This window comes from Pteropus alecto, unplaced genomic scaffold (assembly GCF_000325575.1).
Source record: "Pteropus alecto unplaced genomic scaffold, ASM32557v1 scaffold24, whole genome shotgun sequence".
Classification (NCBI taxonomy): Eukaryota; Metazoa; Chordata; class Mammalia; order Chiroptera; family Pteropodidae; genus Pteropus; species Pteropus alecto.
This window is the reverse complement of record NW_006439192.1, coordinates 20,172,534-20,200,131: the sequence shown is the minus strand read 5'-3', so window position 1 is coordinate 20,200,131 and position 27,598 is coordinate 20,172,534. Positions and strand designations below refer to the sequence as shown.

At 35.7% G+C, this 27,598-nt stretch overlaps 1 protein-coding gene across 1 annotated transcript in view; it reads left to right on the top strand.

Annotated features, from left to right (window-relative positions):
• Positions 1 to 1,980: 1,980 nt before the first annotated feature.
• Positions 1,981 to 27,598, top strand: part of PDLIM3 (PDZ and LIM domain 3) — a 29,824-nt gene continuing 4,206 nt past the window's right edge. The window contains exons 1-6 of the mRNA XM_025049977.1: positions 1,981 to 2,222; positions 11,255 to 11,406; positions 12,702 to 12,786; positions 20,764 to 20,831; positions 25,603 to 25,866; positions 27,467 to 27,596. Coding sequence (XP_024905745.1) covers positions 2,130 to 2,222; positions 11,255 to 11,406; positions 12,702 to 12,786; positions 20,764 to 20,831; positions 25,603 to 25,866; positions 27,467 to 27,596 — 792 coding nt within the window. The 5' untranslated portion in view covers positions 1,981 to 2,129. The remainder of the gene's footprint in view (positions 2,223 to 11,254; positions 11,407 to 12,701; positions 12,787 to 20,763; positions 20,832 to 25,602; positions 25,867 to 27,466; positions 27,597 to 27,598) is intronic.

Genomic DNA, 27,598 nt, shown 5'->3' with positions numbered 1-27,598 from the left:
AAGAGGAAAAAGTTAAAGGGCTTTCCAAACATGGTTTAAAATAATAATATAAAAGTAATATTTAACAGATTCGTAAAGAATTTACCATAATCTTTTAAAAAGAGAATAAATGAAAGACTCATCCAAAAAGAACTCCTTAGGCCGAACCAATAACAGCACCTTCACCCAGGCTGCAGTGTCCACACAGAACAGTTTCAACTCCTAGATTTCTGTTACACTCGCCTCCCATGCTCTCTGCAGAACTTTAACGACGCATCAGTTATTTTATTGATGTTGTTTGGATGTTGCTTGCACCTAAATGATGCACAAAAAAAAAAAATGGTAAAAAGGCAGAAAAACAAAAACCTATAATTGATTGGTTTTACAAGCCATGAGATAAGGTATAAGCAATTTCTATAATTACAGTATATCAAATGACTTGTCTGATTTTTTTTCTGAATTGATTTCTACACGCGTGTGTGTGTGTGTGTACCAAGCAGATACAGCCAATGACTGGAAGAGAAAAGGTGCTTTACAATAATATAGCCAGCCCAAATAGGCAAAATCAACAAAAATGTATTATAATCATTTCCATGATAACCCAACATAAGTAGAGCACTGGAAAATATTTGGGACCAGAAAACATCTATCCCCTGGGACTTTTATATATTCCACCACAGTGAGCAACGTAGTACTAGTCCTGATTATGCAATTTACACAATCCCCAGTATAGTCTGCTTTGCTTACAGCGCCCTGAATCTCTTTTCTCTTTTCTCTATGTCTTAAAACCATTTCCAAACAGACTGCTCTATTAAAAGTATGTTGTAGCTCTGCTCTCCTGGATTGATATGTCCCTATTAAATTGAGCCTAAAGTCTAGGACCCTGATTCTTGGGTTTTCAAAGCATTTCATAGTTCTCTCCCTCCTCCAGAAGGAGACTCAGAACACCCTGGGGGTTAACGCCAGCAATAATTGATTCCACACTGAGACTAGGGCAGGCTCCTACCCAGACTCTCCTGGCCTTTATTCCTATACCAGCAGCCACTGAAGTCAGATCTGGGTTTGTGATCTCAGCTCCACCACTTATTATATGTATGATCTTATGCAAGTTACTCGGCTTCTAAGAAATTATTTCCTTATCTGGAAAAAGAAATGGGAATAATAATAGCCATCTGATGGACTTATGAGGATGAAGAAAGTCACACGCACAAGGCGATCACTACAGAGCCTGGACCACGGTGCTCACCATACCCCGCCTTTTCTCCTCTGCAGATGCATCCAGTTTGGGGAGTCCTCTTACTCGCACTGGACGCCATATACTCACTCTGGCTGCAGCATCCACACAGGACGGTCTCAACTCTTAGATTTCTCTTATGCTGGCCTTCCGTGCGTCAAAAACACGTTTAGGGACTGAATTTGAAAAAGGTGACAATTGCTCCAATCAAAATGAAAACATATTTTGAATGTATTGATTAATCATTTACTCATATGTACTTTTAAATGATTCCTCGGATTAGGTATATACATGACATTTTCATCCCATGAGATAAGTACAATTAGTACCCCTATTTTACAGATGAAAAAACTGAGGCTTAAGAACATTCAGTAACTTAACCAAGGTCACATAACTAGTAAGTAAATAGCATACTCAAATTTGCTAAATAACTCATTGTATTGATGATGCTTATGTTTTATTTTAATTGAAAGCATAGAGGCTGTGGTTTAACTGCTTTTAACTTCGAATGAAGCGCTCCTCTGAGCTCCAAGTAGACGATATACAGAAGGACAGGTGTTACTTTAATAGAGTGATGAAAGTTGTAACTCGAAGCCTCCTCCAGGGCCCGCGGGAGAGGTCTGGAGCTTGCACCCAGCCAGTGCGCGTCTGTAAACTCCCTTGGGTCTGGCGCGTGTCTTTCTTCCAAAGTTGGAGCTCTCCTTAGTGGGAGGAGGCGGGGAGGAGGGTCGGTCCGTGACGTCACTCGGGAGCGGAGATAAAGGTCCTCCGCAGTCGGAGTGAGGACACTGCCCGAGGAGCATAGTGGGCTGTCCGGCTCGGGGACACTTGCCGTGGGCAGGGCCGCCCCTCGCTGCGCCGCAGTGTCTGGACGTCAACGCTCCCCCACCCTAGGAAGGCCGCGCCAAGAGGGACCATGCCCCAGAACGTGGTCCTCCCCGGCCCTGCGCCCTGGGGGTTCAGACTCTCGGGGGGCATAGACTTCAACCAGCCTTTGATCATCACCAGGGTAGGTGTTTTCCGTTCTTTTGCTGCAAGTTGGGGACTCTGGCGTGCAGCGGGCCCCCCAGGAGCAGAGAGTGGCCAGTGAGCGCAGGTGCGCTGGGTGGGTCTTCGGCTTCGCGTTCACGGTTTAAGCAGCGGCGGCGACGACTTGGCAAACTGAGGCTGGGAGCAAGCAGAGCAGCTTAGAGAATTAACCAAGTCAGCTCCAATGGCCTCTGCATCCTTTCGGTCCCCAGCGACTTCTCGAGGAGAGTTGAACTGACAGCGTGATTTCCCTGAGCTCAGAGAAGGCTAGGCTACGAGGGCTGGGTACCCTCTTGTCCTCCACTCCTGTCTCCTTTCAGTAACAAACGAGATGGGTCCCAGGAAGGAGAGATGGGGACCCGGGTAAGGAGAGACGGAGGAGCGACACTACGGTTTTGTCTTGGAGTAGTGCATCTAAGTGCTTTTCTTGTCTGGATGAAAACTTCAGCAGGGCGCTGTTCACGGGGCACAACCGGGTCGGCCAAATTGGAACGGCTTATATCAGCCCAGACAGGGAAAATATTACTAATCTGTATTCTTAAGTTTCCAGGCATTTTGAATAAATGTTTTTTTAAACCTGGGAACTTGGCTGAGGCATCATCACCTATAACTCAAACTACGAAGAAAACGGGTCAGATAGTTTAGTTTACCTGATGGAAAGTCACCACTCAGCCTAATAACTCTGAAAGTAATGCGCTACCATTAAAGTCAAGCTTTCCTTACTTAATATTCTCAAGTATTGTCTAATTGGGGAAAAAGAAAGAGGAAACTTCAGGATTTCTGTCCTGTCGGTAAATTTCTAGTTGGTCTCGTTAATTGTTTTCTAACACAGTATTTGTCTTAATAGAAAATTCTTATTTCAATTACCACATATAAAACATATTAAACCTAAGTCAAAAGCAAAAAAATTGAGACTATTATACTTTGTGTGCTTTTCTTCCTTATTGATTATACTGTATTTTATAAATGTATACTTTATAATCTGATTTACTCACCTAGAGTTTTGAACAAGGTAACATCTTTTAAATTCTGTTCTATTTATACGTCTATGAGATTTGCAAACCAATGTCTTTTAAAAATATCTCCAATCATGTATCATACGGATGCACACCATAGAACATTTCAAGCTTTGTTTTACATTTTTCAAAAACATATAAACATATCTGACATGTGTTTTTGTATGAGACATGAGAACTTAACATATCCAAAAATGCTCCTAAGTAAATTAAGCAGAAAATGGTTCAGTGATCTGGGCCAAGCAATGCCTTTTATGGATTTACCAAAGAAAACAGTTTCCATTATCTCTACTAAGAAATATTTTTTAAATTTCTGGAGTATAGTTTTCATTTGTTTATATTAAATGAAATAAGCTTTTGAATTCTACCAAAGGATAAATCATATTTATATCAAATCCTAATTTTGTCACAAAAATTCTTTAAGTAATTTATAAAGGAAATATCTTACTATTACTACATAACATGTCAATATGATTCATCTTATGTTTGAAATTTTGAATTGTTGACATTTCGAACAAAGTTTATTTAAAGCAGTGCTTACATTTGGGAGTTGGACTGAAAGAGCTATTGGCAAATGTATTTGAAATAAAGACAGTTAGTATTTGGGAAACTAATTATTGTTTGAATTTTTAACTCATTGCTAATTTGTATCACTCATTTTGACACTTGATTCAATAACAGTGTACAACCATACATGATTACTTTATCTGACCATGTCTTTTTCTCTTCAATTAATTTAACTCAATGAGAGCAGGTAAAACTAAACTGTTTTGTATTCCAGGTGTCCCTAAAATCATGCAAATGGTAGATTTATGTTGAATAAATGAAAGCATATTTGCTTGAACATTTTTTGCCTTAGTGAACACCTAATTGAGACTATTTCCACTAAAACCATAAGAATACTAAAAATAATTTGGAAAAAGATTAAAATATATTTCACAAAAATAACTATAGGTTTTGTAAGTAGATAGAATTATTCTATGACTTCTATAATTTTTGTATTACATGTAAAGGTAGTCAGTAAGGTTATATGTGTGTTATTATACTCTTGCTTGCCATGCACTCAGCTAAGCCCTTTATATGCACTGACATTTAAATCTCACAATAATCCAGTAAGAATAGTAGCAGTAATATCCCTTTTTACAGATGAAGAGAGTGAGTTTCAAGAGATTCATTAACCTGCTGATGAACACAAGTGGTGGGATAGAATTTGATGTCAGGCCTATCTGCCTCCAAAGTCTGCACTCTGAAGTCCACAGATTGAAAAATTCTGCTAATTGTACAGATAATTCCAAATAGATGTTCTGTGCCATCCACTTCATCACCTGGTCCTACTGAATCTATATTTTTAATATCTACCACTTTCCTTTTTTTCTACCACTGTCCCTCTTCAAGATTTCTACCTGTTTGCAGCCCCTCTCCAATCACCCTCCGTATTCTTCCCAACCATCTTCGGGAAATGCAAGGTTGCTCCTATCTTCCCCGTTCTCAAACATCCTTCGATGGCATTCCTAGTTTATAGAATATATGTGTGGTCTTTCTACCCATCTGTGGCTTTCACCTTCTATTCCAGCTCAAGTTTCCAACTTTACTTCCTCCCTCTCTCTTCTTCCTCTCTCCCTTTCTTCCTGTCACTCACAGAGCAGTCCGCTACTCTGGACTGCTTAGGATTTCTCTAACATATCTTTGCTCCTCTATCTTTTTTCTCCAGAATGCTCTTCCGCACCCGACCCCACTGTCCTAAATGCCTGTGGAAACGCAGTCAGATAGCACTCTCCTAGCCTCCTCTCAGCAAAAAGTATTTCATACATTTGATTACCATAGCTCTGACCTACGACCTCTCTCGACATTACGCTTAAACCACCGATGTTTGAGTGCATCTGTATCCCACGTATCACATGCTCCCCGATAGCAGAAACTTTCAAATTTGGGGGCTTACTCAGTGCCAAGCACAGCACCTTGTACATCATATATATTATGAAATATATATGTTAATGTAAATGATTGACTAAATCGTTCACTTTTTAACATAACTATCATAAATAAGTGCAGACTGTCCTCAAAAAACTCCACAATAAAGATGAGTGAGAATTGTTTTACTGTTAATTGATTTGTCTACTTTAGATAAGTTCCTAAGTATGCAAAGAACTGAAATAGCAATGCCTACACTTAACGTAAGTCCCGTAAATGAGATGTATTCCTCAAGTCAAATCATTTGTTGTCCTCCTACAAGCTATCCCCGTCCCTCCCTGCCTCCCACTCTACAAATCCAGACTATAGCAATGCTCCTGGATAGTGGCCCTCCGCTTCACCAGCGTGGGGGGAGGGGGTTTCAAATGTGGCTCCTTTCATCATTCAAAATTATGCCCCATACAATCCAGTTCATCAGCTGAGTTAACCTTTGTATCATGAAAAACATCAAAAGTAAGGTAGGTCAAACACCAAACATTCTCAAAAAAAAAAAAAAAAGAAAAGAAAAAGCAATTGGTTGTGATACACACGATTTTCAGGAAAGCAATTTCTAGCCAATTAGGCGTACTAGATTTTGTGCAATATAAATTATGTTGTGGATGTTCACTTTGGGGAAGTGGGAGGCATTTGCAAACACCATATGTAACTGGCCTAAGTATTTCACGGAATAAAGTTTAAGGTTCACATCTCTAAGTGAGCTGCTTTTCTTTTTCTGGCAAGAAGGTTCTAAAGAGTCTTTCTTTCTGAAGTATTTGGACCACCCAGAAGGTAGATCTACTGTCACTGCCAACTTACAGATTGTTTGTTTTCACAAATGGTTCAATTTGGAATGAAGTACAAGCTTCTTCGTGCATATGATGTAGAATTATTGTATATCTCTGATGCCAGGATGTTCTTTCCCACTCAATTCCTCTTCCTTCCTCCTTCCTTTCTATTCAGAGTATACCCAGATTCCAGATCACTATAACCAAGAATGCTATATGGATTCAGGTCCAACACAGAAAACATTAGTGTAATTCTTAAGTTACTCAAAGCTTTAACATAGAAAAATATATTACTTTAATATGAACTATATTTGAAATATGAACTTTTAGAAAGAAATGTTTACAGTTGAATACAATCCTTTCCTAGGATTCAAGTATAATAGGTTGGAAGGTTGGAAAGCCAGAGGAGAGAAAGCAATTAGAGAAATCGTTTTATAAACTATATAAATGTCTAACCAATGTACTATACACTTAAACTAATAAAATAAAATTTTATAAAAAGGAAGGTTGATATAAATAAAAACCCTGTTTAGTTTTGTTCTACCAAAGATGTGTCTGCACGGAAGTGCTGGTTCATATGTTGAGAACATTCATACATCCCATAAATATCTATTAAGTGTAGAAAGAATTGCATGTGGAAGACACTGTGGGGGATGCAATTATAACTTAATGGGTTTCTACGCCCTGAGTAGCTCATATATCAGTAGAAGAGAAGGGATATGTTCATAAACCACCATGATACAACCTGTCCAGGATTCTATGGGAAAAAAGTATGGCCTAAGAGATAGGAGTCAGGGAGAGAGATTGCTGCAGGAATGGCATGGTGGGATAGTAGAAGAGCTTGAGCTATAAAGTTAGAGAGACCCATAAGGCAAATTCGGATTTTCACTGGATGTGTGACTCTAAGCAGATTCCTTATACTTTCTGAGCATCAGTTTTCTCACCTTAAAAGATCATATTGAGAATTAAGTGTGATAATATTTCTCAATAATAATACAATACCCATAATAATAGCAATGATACCATAATAGTTCTCAACACTGGCTGCACATTCGACTCACTGAGATATGTTTGGAAAATATCCACGCCTAGGTACTATTTACAGAGATTCTGATTTAACTGATGCAGGGTATGGTTCTGGAAATGTAGACTGTAGGTACTAGAGGGCTCGAGATGCCAGGTGAGGGACTGGAGTTTATTCGTAGGCAATGGAGAACAACCGAACGATAAAGTTCTTCGTTACAGGCATACCTCATTTTATTGTATTTTGCTTTATTGCACTTCACAGATATTGCGGGGGTTTTGTACTAAGTGAAGGCAAGGCCATCCACCAGCAAACAGATTACACCTTGCAGTATCGCAATGCGCGGTGGTCTGGAACTGAGCCTACAATACCTCCGAAGTATTCCTGTATTTTGACCCACGCCCCACAGAACAACCCTTCTGTATATATTTGTCTTACTTCATAACTTTTTCAATCATTTCTATTCTTATCATAAAAATCCCATCAAGGCCATGTCTTGGACTTCCCTCATTTCTCCCACAGTAAATAGAATATTATAGGCGATTTATCTATGTTTTAAATTAGTTTTTTCTAAACAGACTCAAATAATAGGTTGCTGTGAATAATGAAAATCATCTGAGGCACTTGTTAAAAACACAAATTCCCTAGCTCCCCGCCGCCCCCCTCCCCCATAGGCATCTGATTCATGATTCCAAAGATCTGGAATGGGATCAGAGCCTTTATGTTCATCAAGAACCCAAAGTGATTCTTCTAATCAGACAAGTTTGAAAACATGGTGCTAAGTGATTGATGGCAGTACTATTTCCAATGATCTTTGCAATGCTTTTGCTATTTGAGACCCTAATGAATCTGAATCATAAATAAGCCATTGGAAAACTTTGCCTCATTTAGCTCTCGCTTCTCCCACTTTGGGAAAACATGTTAACAAAAAACGTGAGCAATAATATAAAGTAATATAATAATATAAAGTAATAATATAAAATAATGTTAGGAAATAATACATTCTTATGATTAAACAGATAGTTTAACTTACTAAAACCAGGCCAATTTAGTGGTCTTTTCTGATCACTAGCCTAGCTGAACTCGAAAACTAGAAAGAAGTAAAGGGATCATGTTTTTTCCTTTTCTCTCATTATTCTTTTTTTTTCTTCTTTTTTATCATCTCTCTCCTTTGAGGTCCCAGGATATCCAGGTTGAATGCAAAATCAGAAACGGGTTCTGGCCATCACTGTCAACTATCTTTCCTATTTGACTTCTGAATTAGCTGGTGACATAGCTGTACAGCTTCTCCTAACTTAATAAAAAGCCACAGGCTACTTAGATACTTCTCCTCTGAAAATAGAAGCAGTCTACTTAGTCCAGCTTGTCCTAGAGTTGTTGTAGTAGTCAAAGTTATTACAAGGAGCTTTGCAAATGTAATATTTTGGGTAAATATAAAATAGTATTATTAACTTTGGTATTAATACTGTTAATAAAATTTAGTAATATTCAGTATCTAAGTGCAGTACACCAAATTTATACAGACAGATACACACCCAACCCTACCGTTCACTCATTCTAATCAGAGCTATAAAAAAAAAGTATTATATAACCTAAATCTATTTAATTATATTAGAAAATCTAGGTGAGGCTTTAAAAGTAAACACATTGAGCCACGATTTTCTCATATTTTAACTCAAAGGAACGTATTCTGGTCTTAGGAGTTAAAGAAAATGGATAGTACTAATTTTGACAAACTATAGCTGGAGAAAATTGAAAGTTTAAGATTATTTTTATCTCTACAAGTCACATCGGGAATGAAAACTTTTATTCTTCTAACATTTCTGGCTCTGGGAGAATTTCTAAATGGAAAACAGCTATGAAATGCCTCCCAAAGACTGAGATATAATAATTCCCAGTTGCTTCACCCAGATCCTATACACAATTCCTAATGAAAAATGATTGTGATCACTACAGTAGGATGATCACGGAAATAAAGTGAGTACAACAAACAAACACTTCAGTGAAGAGACTAAAGACCTAGGACCCGTGAAAATTTACTATTTTGGCAATTTTATTTATTTAGATGAGTCTTAAATATTCCTTAGAGGCACAAGTTTACATTGAATAGCTAGATTAAGCTATTAAAAAAATGAAATAATGACAGATCCTCAAGTAAAACATTAGGAACAATCTAGTTTATTCCTGGAGCAGTTTCAGGTTTAATTCAAGTTCTATGTATGTATTATTCTGCTTTAATAGTAGGAATTTGCAAATATAACAATGATAGGTTAAGGATAAGAGCCATAATCTTTGCGCATGTAGAAAGTAGCTTTTTTTGTTTCATAAACTCTGATTTAAATAGACTTTTCATTCATTTTTCAATTAATTTTTAATTCAAAACACTGTAATATATACTGTGAAGCATTAGGAATATACATAATAGTATACACATATCCTCAAGAATTTCCAGTCCAGTTGGGAAGACAGATAATACACAAGTAAATAAACAAATGTAAAAGTATGAATAGTCTTCATTAAGGAAATGAACAAGGTGCAGTGGTGGAGAATGATGCGATAGGACCTGGGGAGGTTACTTCAGATGTTTAGCGAAGTCTCCCTGGGAAGGTGACTTTTAAGCCTAGACCTAAAGGATGAGAAGGAGCAACTGGATAAAGCGTGGGGAAAGTATTTCAGGCAAACATAACAGTTCATGTAAAGCCCCAAAGAGGGTATGTGCTTGGCCTGTTTGAGGAACTAAAAGGAAATCGGAATGGCTACAGTGCAATGGATGAGCAGAGGCGGGAATGAGGTGAGATGAAGCTAGAGAATTAGGCAATGAAAGATCAGGTGAGGACTATTAGGCAGTGGTAAATAGTTGGAATTTACCCAGAAAAACTGGGCGCAGGTATAGCAATCAAAAGAATCATTGCCTTTTAACTGAATACTCAACATGGTAATAATCTCAAATTTCTATTTTTTAAACATTTAACGACCATATTTTCCCCATATCCTTAAGTAGACCTTTCATCCTTCCCCCTGCCTAAAAAAGAAACCAAAATGGATTTTTTATAGATAGCATAAAATTGGACCTTGCTTTTTTATCTAATTTGACAATCTCTTAAAAAAAAAAAGTGTTGTATATTTAGACCATTTACATTTAATGTAACTGCTGATAGAGTTTAATTAAAATCTGGCATCTTGTTAGTTGTTTTCTATTTGTTCCTCCTATCCTTCATTCATGGAGAAGGGGCTGTGCGTGAATACAAGCTTCTTGTGTGTCTGCGGTTCCCAGGGTTCTAGATTCTCAATGCTAATTTGCACTTGACCTTTAGCAATTTGTTCATAATTTTAGCTGAATTCTTCCTAACAGCTAGTATGGTAGTCCCATCTTCTTCTGTGCTCTGATACAGGCGAGCCTATGCTTACATTTTGTCTTTCCTTGGAGGAACCTATCTTTCCTGAAATTCTAGGCTAGTTGGTTGCCCTGCAACTTCAGCTCTCTGAAGAGTTCATGAAAAGTTATAATTTTATATGTTATATGGCTTCTTCTTATTAATGCAAGAGTGATTCTCTTTCTAGCCTTCCACATCCTCGGTGCCCCCTCCTCATGTGAATTTTAAAAATCATAACTTGTAAAGATGCTAAAGCATTTTTATTCATGTGTACACACAAACACACACACAGAGGAGGGGTGAGATTTATTTTATTTTTTTATTTTTTTTTTATTTTTTTCAATTAAATTTATTGGGGTGACACTGGTTAATAAAATTGTATAGGTTTCAAGTGTATAATATGTCATATGTATATCACATTGTATGTTCACCACCCGAAGTCAAATTTCCTTCCATCACCATATACATGCTCACTCTAGCATTTTCAATTCAAATATAAAAGTTCCCTAATTTAGTGAAGTTCTATTCCTAAAAAGAGTTTGAGATGACAAAAACCCTAAAAGAAATAAATTATTTTGTTTAAAGCATAGAAAATGCAATTCAAATGGAGTTATGGACGGTGTTTTAAAAAGAATAAGTGATGTCATGACAGATGAAATGTGGTTAGTAAAAAACAAAATTATTTAACATGATGGAAAAATAGAGCTAACACAATTGATTGATTAACAGTTGTTTTAAATTAGACCAGATTCTTTGCCCAGTAAAGCATTTAAAATGTTACCAAGCTGAAATACAAATTTTGGGCATGTAACTTAAGATACTGCAAGATGTTGATTTTTAAATGGTGCCATGATTTCTTCCAGATTACTCCAGGAAGCAAGGCAGCAGCTGCTAACCTGTGTCCTGGAGATGTCATCCTAGCTATTGATGGCTTCGGTACAGAGTCCATGACTCATGCTGATGCACAGGACAGGATTAAAGCAGCAGCACACCAGCTATGTCTCAAAATTGACAGGTGCTCTTTAATTAATGGTGCTAAAATGTGATCTGTTTGGCAGGAGAAGCTGAGCCAGAATTATAAATGATTTCATCCTCCCAGTGAGAAGGGTGTCACAGAACCTAGAATTTTGACTGACATTTTTATATATCAACTACTTTGTTCTGTTCTTCACCGAAGTTAGTCAACCTAGTAGTTGTTAACAAACTATTTCTAAAAGGAATTCTCGGGAATGTCAGAATAATGAAAGAGGCTAAATGAATGTTAATCCAATTAATTGACTATGAAAATAGAAACATTAAAAGTATTGGCCACAGGAACACGACACAGCACAGCTAGTTATCCTACTGTTCTAAATGCGGTAGTGAATGGTTTTTAAGGATCCTCCTAAAAGAATCTCTTGACAAAATGTGGTCATGTTAAAAAATTGGTTGCTAATATGTTACATGCCATTAGCTCTTTTGTATAGAATTCAGCCCAGAAGAATCTCACAAGGTGTGAGAGTGCATGCACACATGATTATGTTAGATAATGAGACATTTCTGACCAAAAACAATATTAGGAAATTGAACCAGATTTTTTGCCATCAGAGCCCTGATATAAAACTGAATTGTAAAAATAATGTTTTGTTTTTGTTTTTGTTTTTTTGTAGTTGTGCGTATTTTTCCTATTGCTATCACATTCACAATTTCCCCTGCTGGTACAGAAGGCACACAGTTGATCTGCCGTTTCATGGGATGAAACTGACTCTTTTCCTATACGTATAACCTGTGTTCCTGTCCAGCATGCAGTCCCTTTGGGGCCTACAGTCCTAAACAGATACATAAGAAGGATTGGACAAAGCACATTTCCTTGGTGCCAACAGCAAATCCTCTTCCTGATTATGGCCTCGCCTTGTCTTCCTAGGTGCATGCACACACACAGAGAGCTTTTGTGTCTCTTCCTCTTTTCATAAGGGCATTAATCCCACCATCAGATCTCTACTCTCATGACTTAATCTTACCCTAATTACCTCCCAAAGACCCCACTTCCAAACACCATCGCACTGGGGATTAGAGTTTCAACATATATATTTGAAAAGGACACAAACATTCAATCCATAGTAGTCCATTTGGGTCCATTCGAGTTTCCCCAAAAGTACATTCAAAAGTAAGACTAGATGGGAGAACACAGAATAATGAGCAAGGAATATTGCTTTTGCTTAAATAATCAAGAGTTGATAGCATTTTCACAAACATAATAAGAAATTAAAGGATACTAAAAACAGAAGTACCATTAGAATTTGGAGTTCACAAACTTTATTTTATTTATAGGGCAGAAACTCGCTTATGGTCTCCACAGGTATCTGAAGATGGGAAGTCTCATCCTTTCAAAATCAACTTAGAATCAGAACCACAGGTATGAATTTGAAAGTAAATGATATTCGCATTACATTTCCTTTTAAATGATGTTGATGACCTGCAAGAGGAAGAAGTGGCAAATATAAAAAATTAGAATCAGCCACTTGATGAAGTAGTTGTCCATCTTTACTCTGAGATTAATTTATGTTATCCATGTCTTCTTACATAAAAAAAAAAGAGAATGCCTAGGCAAACATCTCGTTAAAAGGCAAATATGTTTTATCAGGAGAAATTTGGCTATTTCCACTTCTTTTTTTCATTTTTATGATATACTTCTGCCAAGTGACCATGAGGTAATCCAAGAAGTTTAAGATGTTAAAACAAAGCAAAACAAAAACAGTCTACCATTTGAAACAGGTGTGTCTAATCTAATAGTTATCACGAACTTTAATTCTTCAAGGTCTTCACGCAGATCTTATTTTACATCCTTCTTTAATTCTCAGTTATGGCATTCTATAACTAATTTTACTCTATGAAAAGTTTTGCATTATGTAATCATGGTGATATTCTGCACATGCAGTTGAATTACAAAGATGAAGGATATACCCTTGAGGCAACTCTATCTACTGAGCTGAATTAATTTAATAATCTGATGCATATCTGACTATGTCTATCCTCAAAAGCTCCAAAAATCTGATATTAAACCAACCTAATTGTGCTGTTTGGAAAATGTAATTAAGAAAAGGGTTTTAGAACCTCTACTTAGAAACTCCCCAAATTTAGAGAGACAGATATATGAATTAAATATCCCCTTTAAAACAAGTATTCCTACTAAACTGATAGTCCCAAAGTGTAGTTTTTCTAAATATCTAATGAAAATGAAGTGAAAATGTATTTGTAATTTACACTTCAGCGGTGTTTCCCTTTCAGTATCATCAGCTCCTGAATTTGTCCGTCAGGTTGTCCGCTCGTCTCCATAAGACTCCATTTTCTTCTCTGTAAAATACATGTAGAGTGACATATATACATGTATCTCATAGGGTTTCTCAAATCTTAAAAAGATTTAAGTAAAATAATATAGTAAAAGAAGCTGGCACATCAAATCATTCACAGGAATATTGAATTCAACAATTTCGAATATTAATTCGAAATTGTTAGTATGGTACTCTCCCTCCCAAGCTGTGATCAGAAGGCCTCCTGGCCTCATCGCGACAGTGAGATAGGAAGCTGCCTATGTTATAGGCCTTCCTAGACACCAGGAAGGCTGTCCTCATTATTCTTACAAGGGTCATTACAAATTACTTTGAATGAAAACTTTATTTTCAGTTAAAACACTCAATAAATAACCAACGAATAAAAGAAACAGGAGAGTCTAAAGATGAACTGCATTTTCTAACATTGCCCAGGACCAATCCTGAGAACCAGTTCTCAAAGAGCATACTACCACCACCCCCAGCTGTTGCACAGTAAAAGTGATTGGGCAAGTAAGTGGGATATTTAGGTCAGATAAGTGTTCTCCTCTTCAGGGTAAACGAGCAAAAGATGAAATGGATGAGACAAGTAATAAATGTAATGGGAGGGTGATGGTGACTTAGGCTGGCCTCTCAGGTGGCTTGGTGCATAATAACACTTCTAATCGACATCATCTTCGATAGAAGAAAAAATTGGAGGAAGAAAATACAGAGTTCTTGAGGCAGAGCTGTCATTTGTAGATGGTCTTTTGCAGTCATGCCCAAGCCCACCCACATCTTCCCACCTAAATCGATTCATCACTTAGAGGTAACGCATGAGAAAAAAAGATCATGTGGTGCTAAAAAAAAAAAAAAAGAAAGACATTTAAGGCTTGCATACACGCATTTATTGACCACTCAGTCTCTTATTAAAACCAGGACAAACTGGATAGAATTCTGAATTTCCTTTTTCATGTATAGCACACATCTAAAATTGTACTGCACCCTTTTGCAATTATTTTTCCTTCCAAAATTTCTAATTTTTAAACCCCATTTCATTAATGTGAGATGCCAAGATATGGCGTCAATTAGATAGGTCTGACAAAAGTCCCAGTGATCCCTGATCATGTTGCAGCGCCCCTTTGGCATGTGGGTGACTGACTCAACAAGTACTTAATAAGCACAGGGTGAGCTTACAAGGAAATGGGAGCCTGTGTTTTGCTAACATCTCTCCAAAATTGGAATTTAAGGGCAATTGTCTGAGCTTTAGCTCTAGAAGAGGCCTCTTTTGTAAACTATGAGTATTAATCTATGACTATTCTATAACTATTCTATGATTTATAACTATGATTATTCCAAAAATTGAATTTTGAAACATAATCCTAATTTTAAATACTCTGGCCTCCTGTTTATTATGTGTTAGCCCATGTGTCCTACAGTTTGAGGTCAGACAATATGAACATTTATGATACTACAAATGGGGAAAAGAAAATGAGATAGGTTAGAAAAAGATGAAGATTAGGTTAAGGGCTACAGAAGCCAGTCAGATGGAGCCCTTGAACATTCCTTTAGTTTGAGTCATGACTATTTCTTACTGGCACCTTCTCCAAGAAGACAGTGTTTAAAGGGCTCAGAGATAAGAAACATTTCAGTTCTTTTCCTAATGGATTCCAGAGGATTCCTACTCCTTGCATCCTCAGGCCAGAATTCTGCACAATCAGTTCACATAAGATGGCACTTTCAGGACAGACATTCCCTATACAACATAGCTCCATTTCAGCACAACCTCTGCTATCTGAAAATCTTACAGCATAAACTAGGACAAAATGCAGAGATAAAAACCAAGCAGTGAATTTAACTTGTAGAATGAGATTGGAGAAAAGCTAAACTGTGGTTATGTTTGTATTCTTCTTTTATTTTTTAAATTAACACAAAGCTATGCAAAGAGATGTCTTTTTTTTTCCACAAATGAAAACTCTGCAAATAAAAAACCTTCTAGACAATGAAGGTGTGTCAGTGTGAGAAACAAATGCCTTTAATATATGATGCCTTAAGATGCCATTGCAGATGAACAGTAAAATGCCACTGGGCAATGCAATATTTGAGTTGTGTTTCTCAACCCAAGTCAAATTTTTACTGTAAGTTATGCGGACTTCGCTATTGGAATAAAATGCTTTTTAATTTTAAAAATAATATATATGTGTTGGAAAAAAACCACTACTATATACTACCATCCAAACCCAGCCACAACTAATAAAATCTTAGTATATTTATTTTCAGTCTTTTTCCCTATGAACAGCTTTAGCCTTTGGGGCCCTACACAGTTATAATAATAATTGATGTAAAATTTTAATATCTATTTTTTTAATTTTTCCATGTTGTTATTAAATAGTTAAATCTCATTTTTATAAATTTCTACTTGAAATCTTAAAGGTTGTAATTTAGATCAGCCCCAGCCAATGAAGAAACAGCTTCCATATAATTTTGAACCTGGCCCATGAGCAGACATATGCATTTTTCATAACAAAGCAATGCTCTAGACTAAAAGTATATTAGAGTTTTTTGTCTTTCTTTGAAGCTTACATTTTCAAATAAAATATTACCTCATCTTTGTTTAATGTTAGTTGAACAACTCAAAATTATAATGGAGCTATCACAAGACAGGAAGGATGTTTTTCAGAAACAAAAATGATTCTTTTCTAAATGAAAAGTTAGCTATTTCCATTTCTGTATAAAGGATTGCATCTTTGCATATAAGATTTGAAAATAAAGACATGCTACATGCACAGTCAGGTGGGGTATGGGTTGAAGTTGTTTATATTTTCATACCTTTATTCTACAAAGTTTTAATAACTGTATGGCAGGCAACATAAAGCAAGCTTTCATAATTCCCATTTCTCCAAACTCTTCCCCAATAAAAGATAGGAAACACTTGAAACAGATCACTGCAGAAAAAATAATTATAAGAGTGATTTGATTTTTCATTTGTGGTGTGAGAATGAGGCGGGGGGAGTGATTGTTCATAAATTCCAAATATGATAAAATATAATCATTTAATTACTATGGCTTGATCGAATAGTGTGATTGTTCATAAATTCCAAATATGATAAAATATAATCATTTAATTACTGTGGCTTGATTGAATACTGTGATTGTTCATAAATTCCAAATATCGAATACTGTGATTGTTCATAAATTCCAAATATGATAAAATATAATCATTTAATTACTGTGGCTTGATTGAAACACTTGATATAGTATGTTTCCTTTATTTCCCCACCATTTTTTCTAGTAAATAAATATGTATGTATATTATCAAACATGTTTCTATTGGAATCAGCAATTGCTTCAGTTCTCAGACTCAATCTTTATGATGTCTCCAAGTGAGAAACTGAAAGGTGAACTGTCTTTGAATGCTGTCATTGCTGAGGTCATTCTAGGACTTAGGAGATTGTTGTCAAGAGCTGCATTCTCCTGGATGTCAGTGGATCTCTGCCAAATTTCTTAGCTTTTACTCTGGCAGCTTTAGCATGTTGTTAATTCAAAATATAATTCTTCAATATAAGCTCCTAACATTTAAAAATAATATTTAATTTAATTAGTTGCAATGATTATTTATTGAATTCCTAAGAGATAAGAATCATCTGGATGCTTTTGTCTAGATAGAATAAACACAAGAGCTGGACTATATTAACTTCTATATAAAGTTTTTACTGCTATTTTCTATTACTAATAATTTTCCACTATAAATAAAAAGAATTTAAAGTGGAATAGCAAATATCTAATTAGTTTTGTCTTTCAATTCTGTTTGACCATCAACAGTGATGTAAGAGTTGGATAGAATGTTGCCTCTCGGTGCCATAATTAAATTTTGTTTACCTTTGGTGTATACATTTCATTGTGCTTTTTTGGAATAACTTAGCAGCCCATAAACTAATGCTTTGCAAAGCCCAAATACAAATGTTTGAAACATGTATTAGAAACACTTCCTTTTATGATCTGAGTAGAAAATAGAAGGATATTTTCTCCTTAACAAATTACACATTTGTAACCTTTGCAATATATAACCAAAACTGAAAATGGCTAAGAAAAGGCTCGGAGCTGATCAACTTATGTGCTGTTATTTGGAAGTACTACTAGAGATTATTAGTGCACAAATATTTTCAGAGACGTCGCCCCATTTACAGGACAATCATCATCCATGTTTGATTACCATCTAAAGACTAATAAAATGAAATAAGGGCAGAAAATTTTTTTTCCCATAAAGCCATCACATTGTATTAACTAATTTTTGTAATTTCAATTCTATTTACCAATATATATCTTTAAGGTATGTCATACTTTATTCTAAAAAAAAATAAAAATAAAAATAAGTTCCATATAGTTTGAGTCCTTCAGTCCTGTCTAATTTACTCTTTTAATTAGCCTGAGATTTATAACCCACCAAAACTAGATTAAGCAATTAGCCTTCTGTCTTCTTTCATATCAAAAAAGTGTAAGAAAGGCTTGAATCATGGCCATTGTCTTAACTTACAATTATTACCAATTCACGATTTCATGCCATAATAATGTCTAATCCTAATGGTTAATCATAAAACACAGCCTAACCAAATTCATTTTTAAATTAGCCAAAACAATCAGATTGGACCACTATATAAATGTATGACTACACCGTTTTCACATGTTCTGGAATTCAGCATTTTTCTGAAGCCACATCTGATTGTTTCAGACATTCTGCTATCTAAACGCAGCAACTATATTGTCACCCAACCAACTCCTAGGCAGTGAGCCATTATTCTGAAGGAAAAAAAATGGAATCGTTAAGCTGGTAGTCAACTCAAATCACACTATAGTACCACAGGCTATTGTATTCAACTCAAACCTTCTTGTCAAGTTCAAAAGGGTGTTAAAATACGCTATCCAAGGCTGATGAGAGGACCATGTCACAGATTTTCAGGTACCATGAGATTTGGGGCAGCTGGAGTCAGAGTCATTTGACACTGCACCCCATTTGCTTTGTCATAACTTTTTTTTTTTTTAGTGGGCTTTGCCAATAGACCTAGATGGGGATATAAGGAATATGTATGGTGATTGCCTATTCAGGAGAACCAAAACAAAGCATTATGCTGCTTGGGTCCCTACAGGAAGTTGCTGGTGTCCTCAGGCATAAGATTCTCTATGCAAGACTCTGTCTGGTTCCACCACTAAAAAGGGGAGATAGTCTCTTTTCTAACAAAAAAAGCACCATCCACAATTTAGTCATCTTAATGACAAGAAGGAAAAAAAAAAATGAGACAAACAAGAATATTACAAGATCTCATTATTTTTTAAATAAAAACAGTCTCTTTCCAGTAACACCTCAAATAATCATAAATGTTTGTACTACTTGAAATCTGTGTGAAATACTGGTAAAACATTCATAAAAGTAACCGAGGTCGATGTGACTGTGCAAGTGAAAATGTTGTTGTAAAGATTTATCTTACTAAGTCTGCCGAATGAAAAGGTTTGGGAAGAGAATTAGCTCATGTGTATTTTAACATTCTCTTTTGGTTTTCTGCAGTTGCTTAGAAGAAAAAAATTTTAACAAGTTTATAAAATTATAAATCTATATAAAAATTGAAAAACGTGAGTTCGACATTAAAAAATAATAATATAGAGGTTCGGATCATTCAGGCACATTTCGAGCTCAGAGTTTAGGACTGATTGTTTGATCCTCTTTCCCAAGCAGTAAAGTGAAAATCCTTGTATGAATCATGTACATTAGCTATCTCTGCATTACTAACCTTAGCCTTTCTGAGACTCGAGTAAACATGAATAGTTCTTTAAATACAAAACATGCAATCATCATAATGAAAAAGGGGTCATTTCTATAAATTTTATTTCTGCTTTCATAAGGAAAAAGTCTTTTAATTCTTGTTATTTTTCTAAACTTAAGGTTATAACTTAATTCAAATTAAGAATTTTGCTCTTTGTTGTGGGTATGAAGAAAAAACAACATTTACTTGAATTAGTTAAAATGATTCAGTATAGTTATTTACAAAAGCTCATTCCCTTTCTATTTTATTCTTCCATTTCCTAAAATGAGGGAAATTTTATAAAAATATTAATAGAAAAGAAAGCATACGTAAGTTCTACTTGAGAAAATGTTAACTAGAATAATTTTTCTAAGCCCTAAATTTCATTTCTGACATAAAATTTCTGTATTCAAATGAGTCATAGGAGACTCTTTTAAAAAACTATAATCACAGAAGTCAGCAGGGGGCAGACAAAAGATACAGTGTTTGAATTATTTTATAGTATTTTAACTAAGGTCAATTCCTTTGCACCTTAACAGCTGGCGAATGAATATAGCACATGTAAATTTCATGAAGAATGTAGAAAGGTTTATACCTAACTCCTCCTTTAGCCTTGCCATTAATCCCGTAGTGGGTAAAGAAGCCTTGATTAACAATACGATGCTGTTGGTTTGCTCATTAACGGCTTTGTCGTGCATTCTGTGGCTCTGTGTATTTTGTCTGCCATTGTACAGGAGTTCAAACCCATTGGTACCGCGCACAACAGAAAGGCCCAGCCTTTTGTTGCAGCAGCAAACATTGATGACAAAAGACAGGTAGTGAGCGCTTCCTATAACTCACCCATTGGGCTCTATTCAACTAGCAATATACAAGATGCGCTTCATGGACAGCTGCGGGGTCTCATTCCTAGTTCACCTCAAAAGTAAGTATCGGACTCAGTCTCTGGCCACCATGTTCTTAACAGTGATAGTACGGTGTCTTTTCCTTCCAAAAGTCCAGCTCTTGCTGTTTTATTTTTACTTTCCCGAAGGCACGATCAGAGTATTATTTTAAAGACAAGCATCTAGAACATGGTTCTAATGTTCTGGAGTCCGATCCGCCAGTTCCTGAACATTCAGTGCATAGATGGTTAAAACGAAGAAATTGCCCCGTTTCCATCATCACCCTTCTTAGTCATGTCAATATTTGGTGGTAAATAATCTGCTCTGCACGACTATTGTTCATTTAATTTTATCTGAAGATATATACTAGTGTTCCACTGAGGAACTTTTTAACCCTTTGTTTTTACAGGATGTGAACTACTTTGAACACAAGCACAATATTCGGCCCAAACCTTTCGTAATCCCAGGCCGAAGCAGGTCATAAGCTTTGAGATTGTGAAGTTTGGAGTGCATGCTTCTTTAATAAATCCTTGCTAATCACCAAGAAAAGTAACTTTTAGATGTTTGGAGTGACTTTTCTCATTTTGAAGCTTATTTCAACAGCAAAAGGAACAAACTCACTTAGAAGAGAAGAGAGCCAACTAACCTTCATTTCTGAAAGTAAACATCGACAAGATAATAGAGCTTGAGATGTTATGCAATCAGCACAAATATTTATAACTAATACCCCTGAGGATCCTATCCAGAACACAGCGACCTCTGAGGCAGGCATTTGTACCCTATCCCAGTTCAGGAAGGCCCGGCCAGCAAGAACAGAAATGGAAAGCAGCACCCCATCAGGAGTAAGGAAGCAGATGGGGCAAATGTGAGGACACTGGTGTAGCTTTATAGGTTGGACAGACTCTGATCATCTGGCCTCAGCACTTGTTTTTTAGTGCACCCTCAGAGCTCATTATGTAATCCCAACCATTCTAGCTCTTACACAAAAATCAATTTACATTCTTGTGGATACTTGCAACTGAAGAGAGGCTACTTGAAAAGGAACTTTTCCTCTAGGGGAAAATAAAAACAGAGTTGGGAGGGAGAGAGAGAGATCGATTACCCTCATGAATAACTGTGTACACATTGAAATGATAATGGGCAGGCTCTTCATTGCTGTCCCTCCTCCAGAGAAACAGATCATCTTCAGATGATCCTTTTCAAATATCTTCTCTAGAAATTAAACTCCAACCTACGGGAGAAGAAATTAAAGCCCTGTATTGCCAGGAAATAGTGACTTCAGGAAACCTCAAACTCATTCTTCTGACCTCAGTCAGCCAAGAGGAAGGAAGTTGGTAGTTAGGCTGCATTGATCCTAACAGGTTAGGAACATTGAATAATGATCTACATCAGGTGTCCCAAACTAGTGGGCCATAGGTAGATTCATTCACAGACAATGTTTTATTTAACCTTCTGGTTGTTTAACAAAAATGAACCTAAGTAAGTTCTTTTAAGATGGAACACCTACTCTCCAGCTTGTCCGAATAAATGCCCATCACTCCTAAATGTATGATACCTGGCCCATTTTCGTACAAGTGCGGCCCCTGGAGACATCTGAGGTTAGGACACCTGCTGTGGATGGTCAGTCATCACTTGATATATGATGTCTATGTGCAGACCTTTCATAAGCTGGAGTTGGGCCCAGAGGATTACCTCAAAATAAGCCAGACAATTTTGTGATGTCAGACTCAGAAAGAAGCAGTGGAGTGAAAGAACAGGAGAAAGATGCTAAAAGGCAGTTACTACAGAATAGATCTTCCCCCACTAGAATGCAAGCATGTAATTATATTCCCACCACCTAGAAATGCAGCTGGAACAGAGTAATAAATGTTCATTAGATAAAGGAACAAAATAAATGTTCATTAGATAAAGGAACAAAATTCAAAGAATACCTAATAATATTTCCTGAGTAGCAAGGATAACCAGGAGCTATTACCCCTCCCTCATACTTGCAACTGTGCACAACCCTTTTTTACTTCTCTTTGTTAGTTCATTTTTTCCCATTCTACTTTCCTCTCCATCTTTTCCCTATTTCTCTACATTCAATAGCTTCCCAACCCTACTCCTAATAACATAACACCAGATTAAAAGTTAAAATGCTATTTTACTATTGAATAAATATATATACGTCTTCCTAAAGAAGCACAGTTAACTTGCATTCTTTTGAAGTTAGCATAACTTAAGTTCACTAACTGCAGGACTTCAGGAGGCTTGAATAAAATGATACATTAGAATAACATGTACCTTGCCTTTGCTAAAGACCAATAACATTTAATTTTATAAAAATTCAGGAAAAGTCAGAGATTCAGGTACGTAATGGCTTTCTTTTATATTTTCATTTTAATTTAAATATGGTGATAATGACAAGCCATTCATAATTTTGTCATCATAAGGTGCCTTTTAATGTAGCTGAATTTGGAAGAGGGAAGAGGAGAAATAGGGATGAGAGATTTGCTTAAAAAAGAGGTACCAGTGCGCAAATCTTAAAGAATTGTAAAAATACCTCTACTATCCTTCCTTTCTTCCTGTGGCTCCTCACTATCTGTTGTAGCTTCTGAATTTCTTGTTCTCACCAAATAATTCTTCATCAAGGTGGAATTTTGAGTGACTACATACCAAGCTATAACTACACTATTAATGACCAACTTTTTAATCAGAAGTAAGTTGGAGATGCTAAATTGATAATATGTTAATCTCCCTAGAGTCTCATTTCTAGTTATGGTTCTTTTAATGATTTCATCATAATCGAAGCATATTAAAAAGCCAGTATTTTCATATGCAAATGTAAATTTTTATCATGAAGCTATCATTAAAAATATATAAAAGATATTTTAAAGAATCAAATGATAAAATACAATCCTGTGAATGGTTTTGGACAAGTTGCTTCCAGAAGCATGTCCCAAAGAGTCTGTACACATACCAGGAAAATTAATTCTTTCTCTAATGATCTAAGAGTGAAGTAACTGAGTATATATCATCAACCTTACAGGTAGGTGGTCTTGCCAAGTCACCAAGTCAATGTCAAGAAATTTCATTAGTACCTACCTTTCCAAGTCACAGGACTAGGTCAGGGTGACCCATGATGATATTCATAGTGACTGGAATCCATAAAAATTATTTTATTTAAAGCATCAGTTCAAGAGATCTTTTAAAATAGTCCCAGAAATTTATTAACAAGTAATTCTTGCTCGCTTAGAGTTTATTTCCTATCTATTTAATAGACACAGGCCCCTAAATAGAATGATAAACTAGGAAACAGAAGACATAATCTTTGTTTAAATAAAGTTATATACACACACATGCCTGTGTGTATACAAGAACATTAACAACAGACAAAGATTACTAATCACAACTATAAAATAAGGTATCTCTATAAGTTCTGAATTGATCATAATTTACCTGTCCACTGTCTAGTACTATGCTTGAGACACAGTCAGGTCAGAGAAGTCATAAATGCTTGTTGAAAAGGTTCACTATTCTAAGCCCAGGTCTCCCAAGATTTAATTCAGTGATTCAAATCTCTAAATTATAATTTAATAGGCTTCATTATACTTAGATCAAATCAATATTGTCCTGACTAAACTGCAACACAACTAAAATTTTACTTCTATTCTTCTACCAACTGAAGTCAATTTCGGGAGCCACTGTAGAGCTGAGCCTATGAAAATGGTGAATAAGCCACTTAACATTGTGATATGCGATCGACCAATTCACAGATTGTGTTTTAAGTTCTCAAGAGCCAGGAAGTGAAGGAGCAAGTCTTTATTTACCCATCTAATTTAGGCTGTGCAGGTAACTGAATTGGATAACACAAGACAAAAAAATATTTTTAATCCATTTAGTAACATGAGTTGTCCAGACTAATCAGGCTGCGACACTGATAAAGTTATCAGTCCCCAACTCCTTTTGTTTTGTGCTCTCTGTGTGGAGCCAACGTTAGCAGAGAGTAAATACAGATATGGACCATATTTGAGTCCTAAGAGAATACTGACTTGAGATAAACACACCATACAAATTGTTCTCTGAACTGAGTTAACAGCAACACTAATCTGTAGGCATGACCGAAGTTTACATTAATACTAACATTTCTTTTGGCTTCATCTTAAATGACTATGCTTTAAAAAAAAAAATCTGAGTATATTCCATTTTATTATAAAATGCATTTCTCATGCTGTACTTAAAACGCATGTAGAAAAATGACTTTTTAGTCCGTGGCATGTCAGTTGTGACCAGCCTCCTATCTAGCTTCATAGAGAGCATGAGCCCTCCCTAGCTGTTCTTGCATGACTGGCCTTTCTGATGTTTCAATAAGAAGTCCCTTCAACTTGTCTGCAAAAGGAAATGATAAACATGCATGAAAATATGTGTGCTTTCAAATTTTTACATGAAATAGCTATGTATAAAAGAAATATATCTTACCCCTAGGTAGCCTCCAAAGAATCCAAGATCACCTTATTTGCTCTTTAATCATTAATTTCAAGGTGACAAGCATTTGTTGGCTGTTCTGGAGCCTGTATTAAATCACCAAACAATTTTTTAAAGTGTACTCCTCATAAAATTAAAGAATGAAAATAGAAAAAGTTAAAATAGTAACAATAAAACTTTTACAAAATGGCCTTAAAACATAATCTTTATCACATAACCTACAAGTTGCCAATTACTATTAAATTAAAGCTGAACAGCACTTCTGAAACATACTTATTTTGAAATGTTTAGCCTAAATATTTGACTGGATCTTCAGTTCCTATTTGTGAAGAATCATTCACTGATATTTTAATTTTAAATATCGCACCTCAGAAATGTAAATGGATGCCCAGCCAATGTAATTTCCCTGCACCATTTGTCTGTGATGTTGTCAAGTTTAAATTTATCTGGCCTATTTTTTAAAACTGAGTAGATTCATATCTTTTCTACTTTTTATGCACCTTGTTTATGTGCAACCTTCAACTTACACATGGCCTAGGAGAACAGAGCCAAAAAATGCAACATCACCTGTACCTTTTCATTTTGTTCAAGTTTTCCAATCATGAATTTTTAAATGCATTCCATTTTTAAAACAAATCATAGCCAGAAACATTTTGTTTTAATTTGATTTAATTCACCTCTTACTTTTAGTCTTCAACTTCTTTTAACCTCTCTGTACTTGTTCTCTGTGTTCTCCTGTCTGGTTTTTCTATGTCATCTCTGTGTAATGTGGTCATTAACACAGTGGATGCAGTACTCCATCCGGTATTGACGGTAGCAGTGGACGTAGCACCCCTTCTTCTGTCAGTACTGTTAGTACTATTTGCCCAGGTGACTTGAAAGTTGCTGCTAAGATGGCCCCTAACATTCCTTTGGAAATGGAACTTCCTGGTGTGAAGATTGTACATGCTCAGTTTAATACACCTATGCAGTTGTACTCAGATGACAATATTATGGAAACACTTCAGGGTCAGGTTTCAACAGCTCTAGGGGAAACACCCTCAATGAGGTAATATGAGTCTTTTTGAACAATGAGAATATTAACTAAACACATGGGCAATGTCAGCTTTACTGGTGTCTTTTAACACTGTCTTAATTGAAAGAAAGCTATGTGAGAAGCTTTAAAGAAAAAAATGCTAAGGATTTATTGCAAATATCTAGGCTTAATGATAAAGGTGATTTGAAGAATAAACTAACTAGAGCTTTGTATGACCAATTTTAATAAACTGAAATCATGGAAGGACCAAATATATATGTACTTTGAAAGCTACAATGTGCTTTATAAATGTCTAGTATGATACTTCTCAAAAGTGATTAATAATCTAGTACACTATGTTTCTCTTTTGGGGGTCAAAAATTGGGAAGGGATGGGAGATCTAGAGGGTTTTTTAAAGGATGATATTTCTCTCTTCTAATGGCATCTTGTGGAGAGGTAATTATTTCTCCAAATAAAATTTTTGCCATGAATAAGAGAATACCTCAAACTAGTAATAATATAGATATTTAATTTCCAATGGTCTCTGTTTTGACTTTCTTCTTTATTATGAATATTTGTTCAAAGTACTTTTGTCATCAAGTTTCTTCAATTAAAAAGATTTACTGTGAGATAAAATCATTAGTTTTTCAATATTACAGACCACTTTTTATAAATTAAAGTAGTGTAATGCTTAAGAATGCTATGTAACAATATTCCAAAGCTATCTCTTGGGATGAATACAATACGATAATAATATAATGTATCTCAAAGCCATTCTGCAAGGAAATTCAGATATATAAGATGATTATTTCTAAAAATGATATAGGTATACAAATACATGCAGATAGCAACTACCTTGTCTAGATAATGCAATTGAATGGCATAAAATAATAAAGCATTTAGTGCCTGACATGTAGTTTTATTGTGGCATTTTCCAATTGCTCATCATGAATATATTCATAGAAAGTTTATTAAAATAAAGCTATTGTTGTAAATCAATTAAAATGTGGCTACTTAGAAAATGTAATGTAGTCAATATAACTGATATATATGAAAAGTTTCTGCATTTATGCTTTTGAACACTGACAATTTGAACTTCTTTAATCTACAAGCAAAATACCTTTGTTGTTTCCAGGAGTTAAAGCAAATTCATCTTAAAACAAAATTAAACCATATATTTTTAGTTTAATATCTGAAATGAATCTGAATTTAATGACTTTATGACCAAGAATAATCAAATTGGGCTCACTCCTGCAGTTTCTATAATGTGTATGTTGTCTTTTTTTCTGAGAAAATTAATTTTGTTCCTATCTATAATTATATATCCATCAGACAAATCTTTTTTTAAAATTACCATTTCCTAACAGTCACATTTTAGTTGCCCTCCGAAGTATTTTGCGAAATGGAGACGTGCTGACATGACCTCTAGGTTAATTAATGACATTTTTAAGGCAACCCATGGGAATAAACATTGTCTTTTAAACTATAATAGAGATTAACTTGAAGATACTAAATCTCTGCTCAGGAGTTACTGCAAATATAGTAATTACTGTTTATTGATGTCTTGTGGCTTCTTACACATCTATTGCCTCACAATGCTCCTGATGCTGCTTTGCGTACCGTATTGTTTCAGTGAACCCACAGCCTCGGTGCCCCCCCAGTCAGATGTGTACCGGATGCTCCACGACAATCGAGACGAACCTACTCCGCCTCGCCAGTCAGGCTCCTTCAGAGTTCTCCAGGAACTAGTTAACGATGGCCCCGG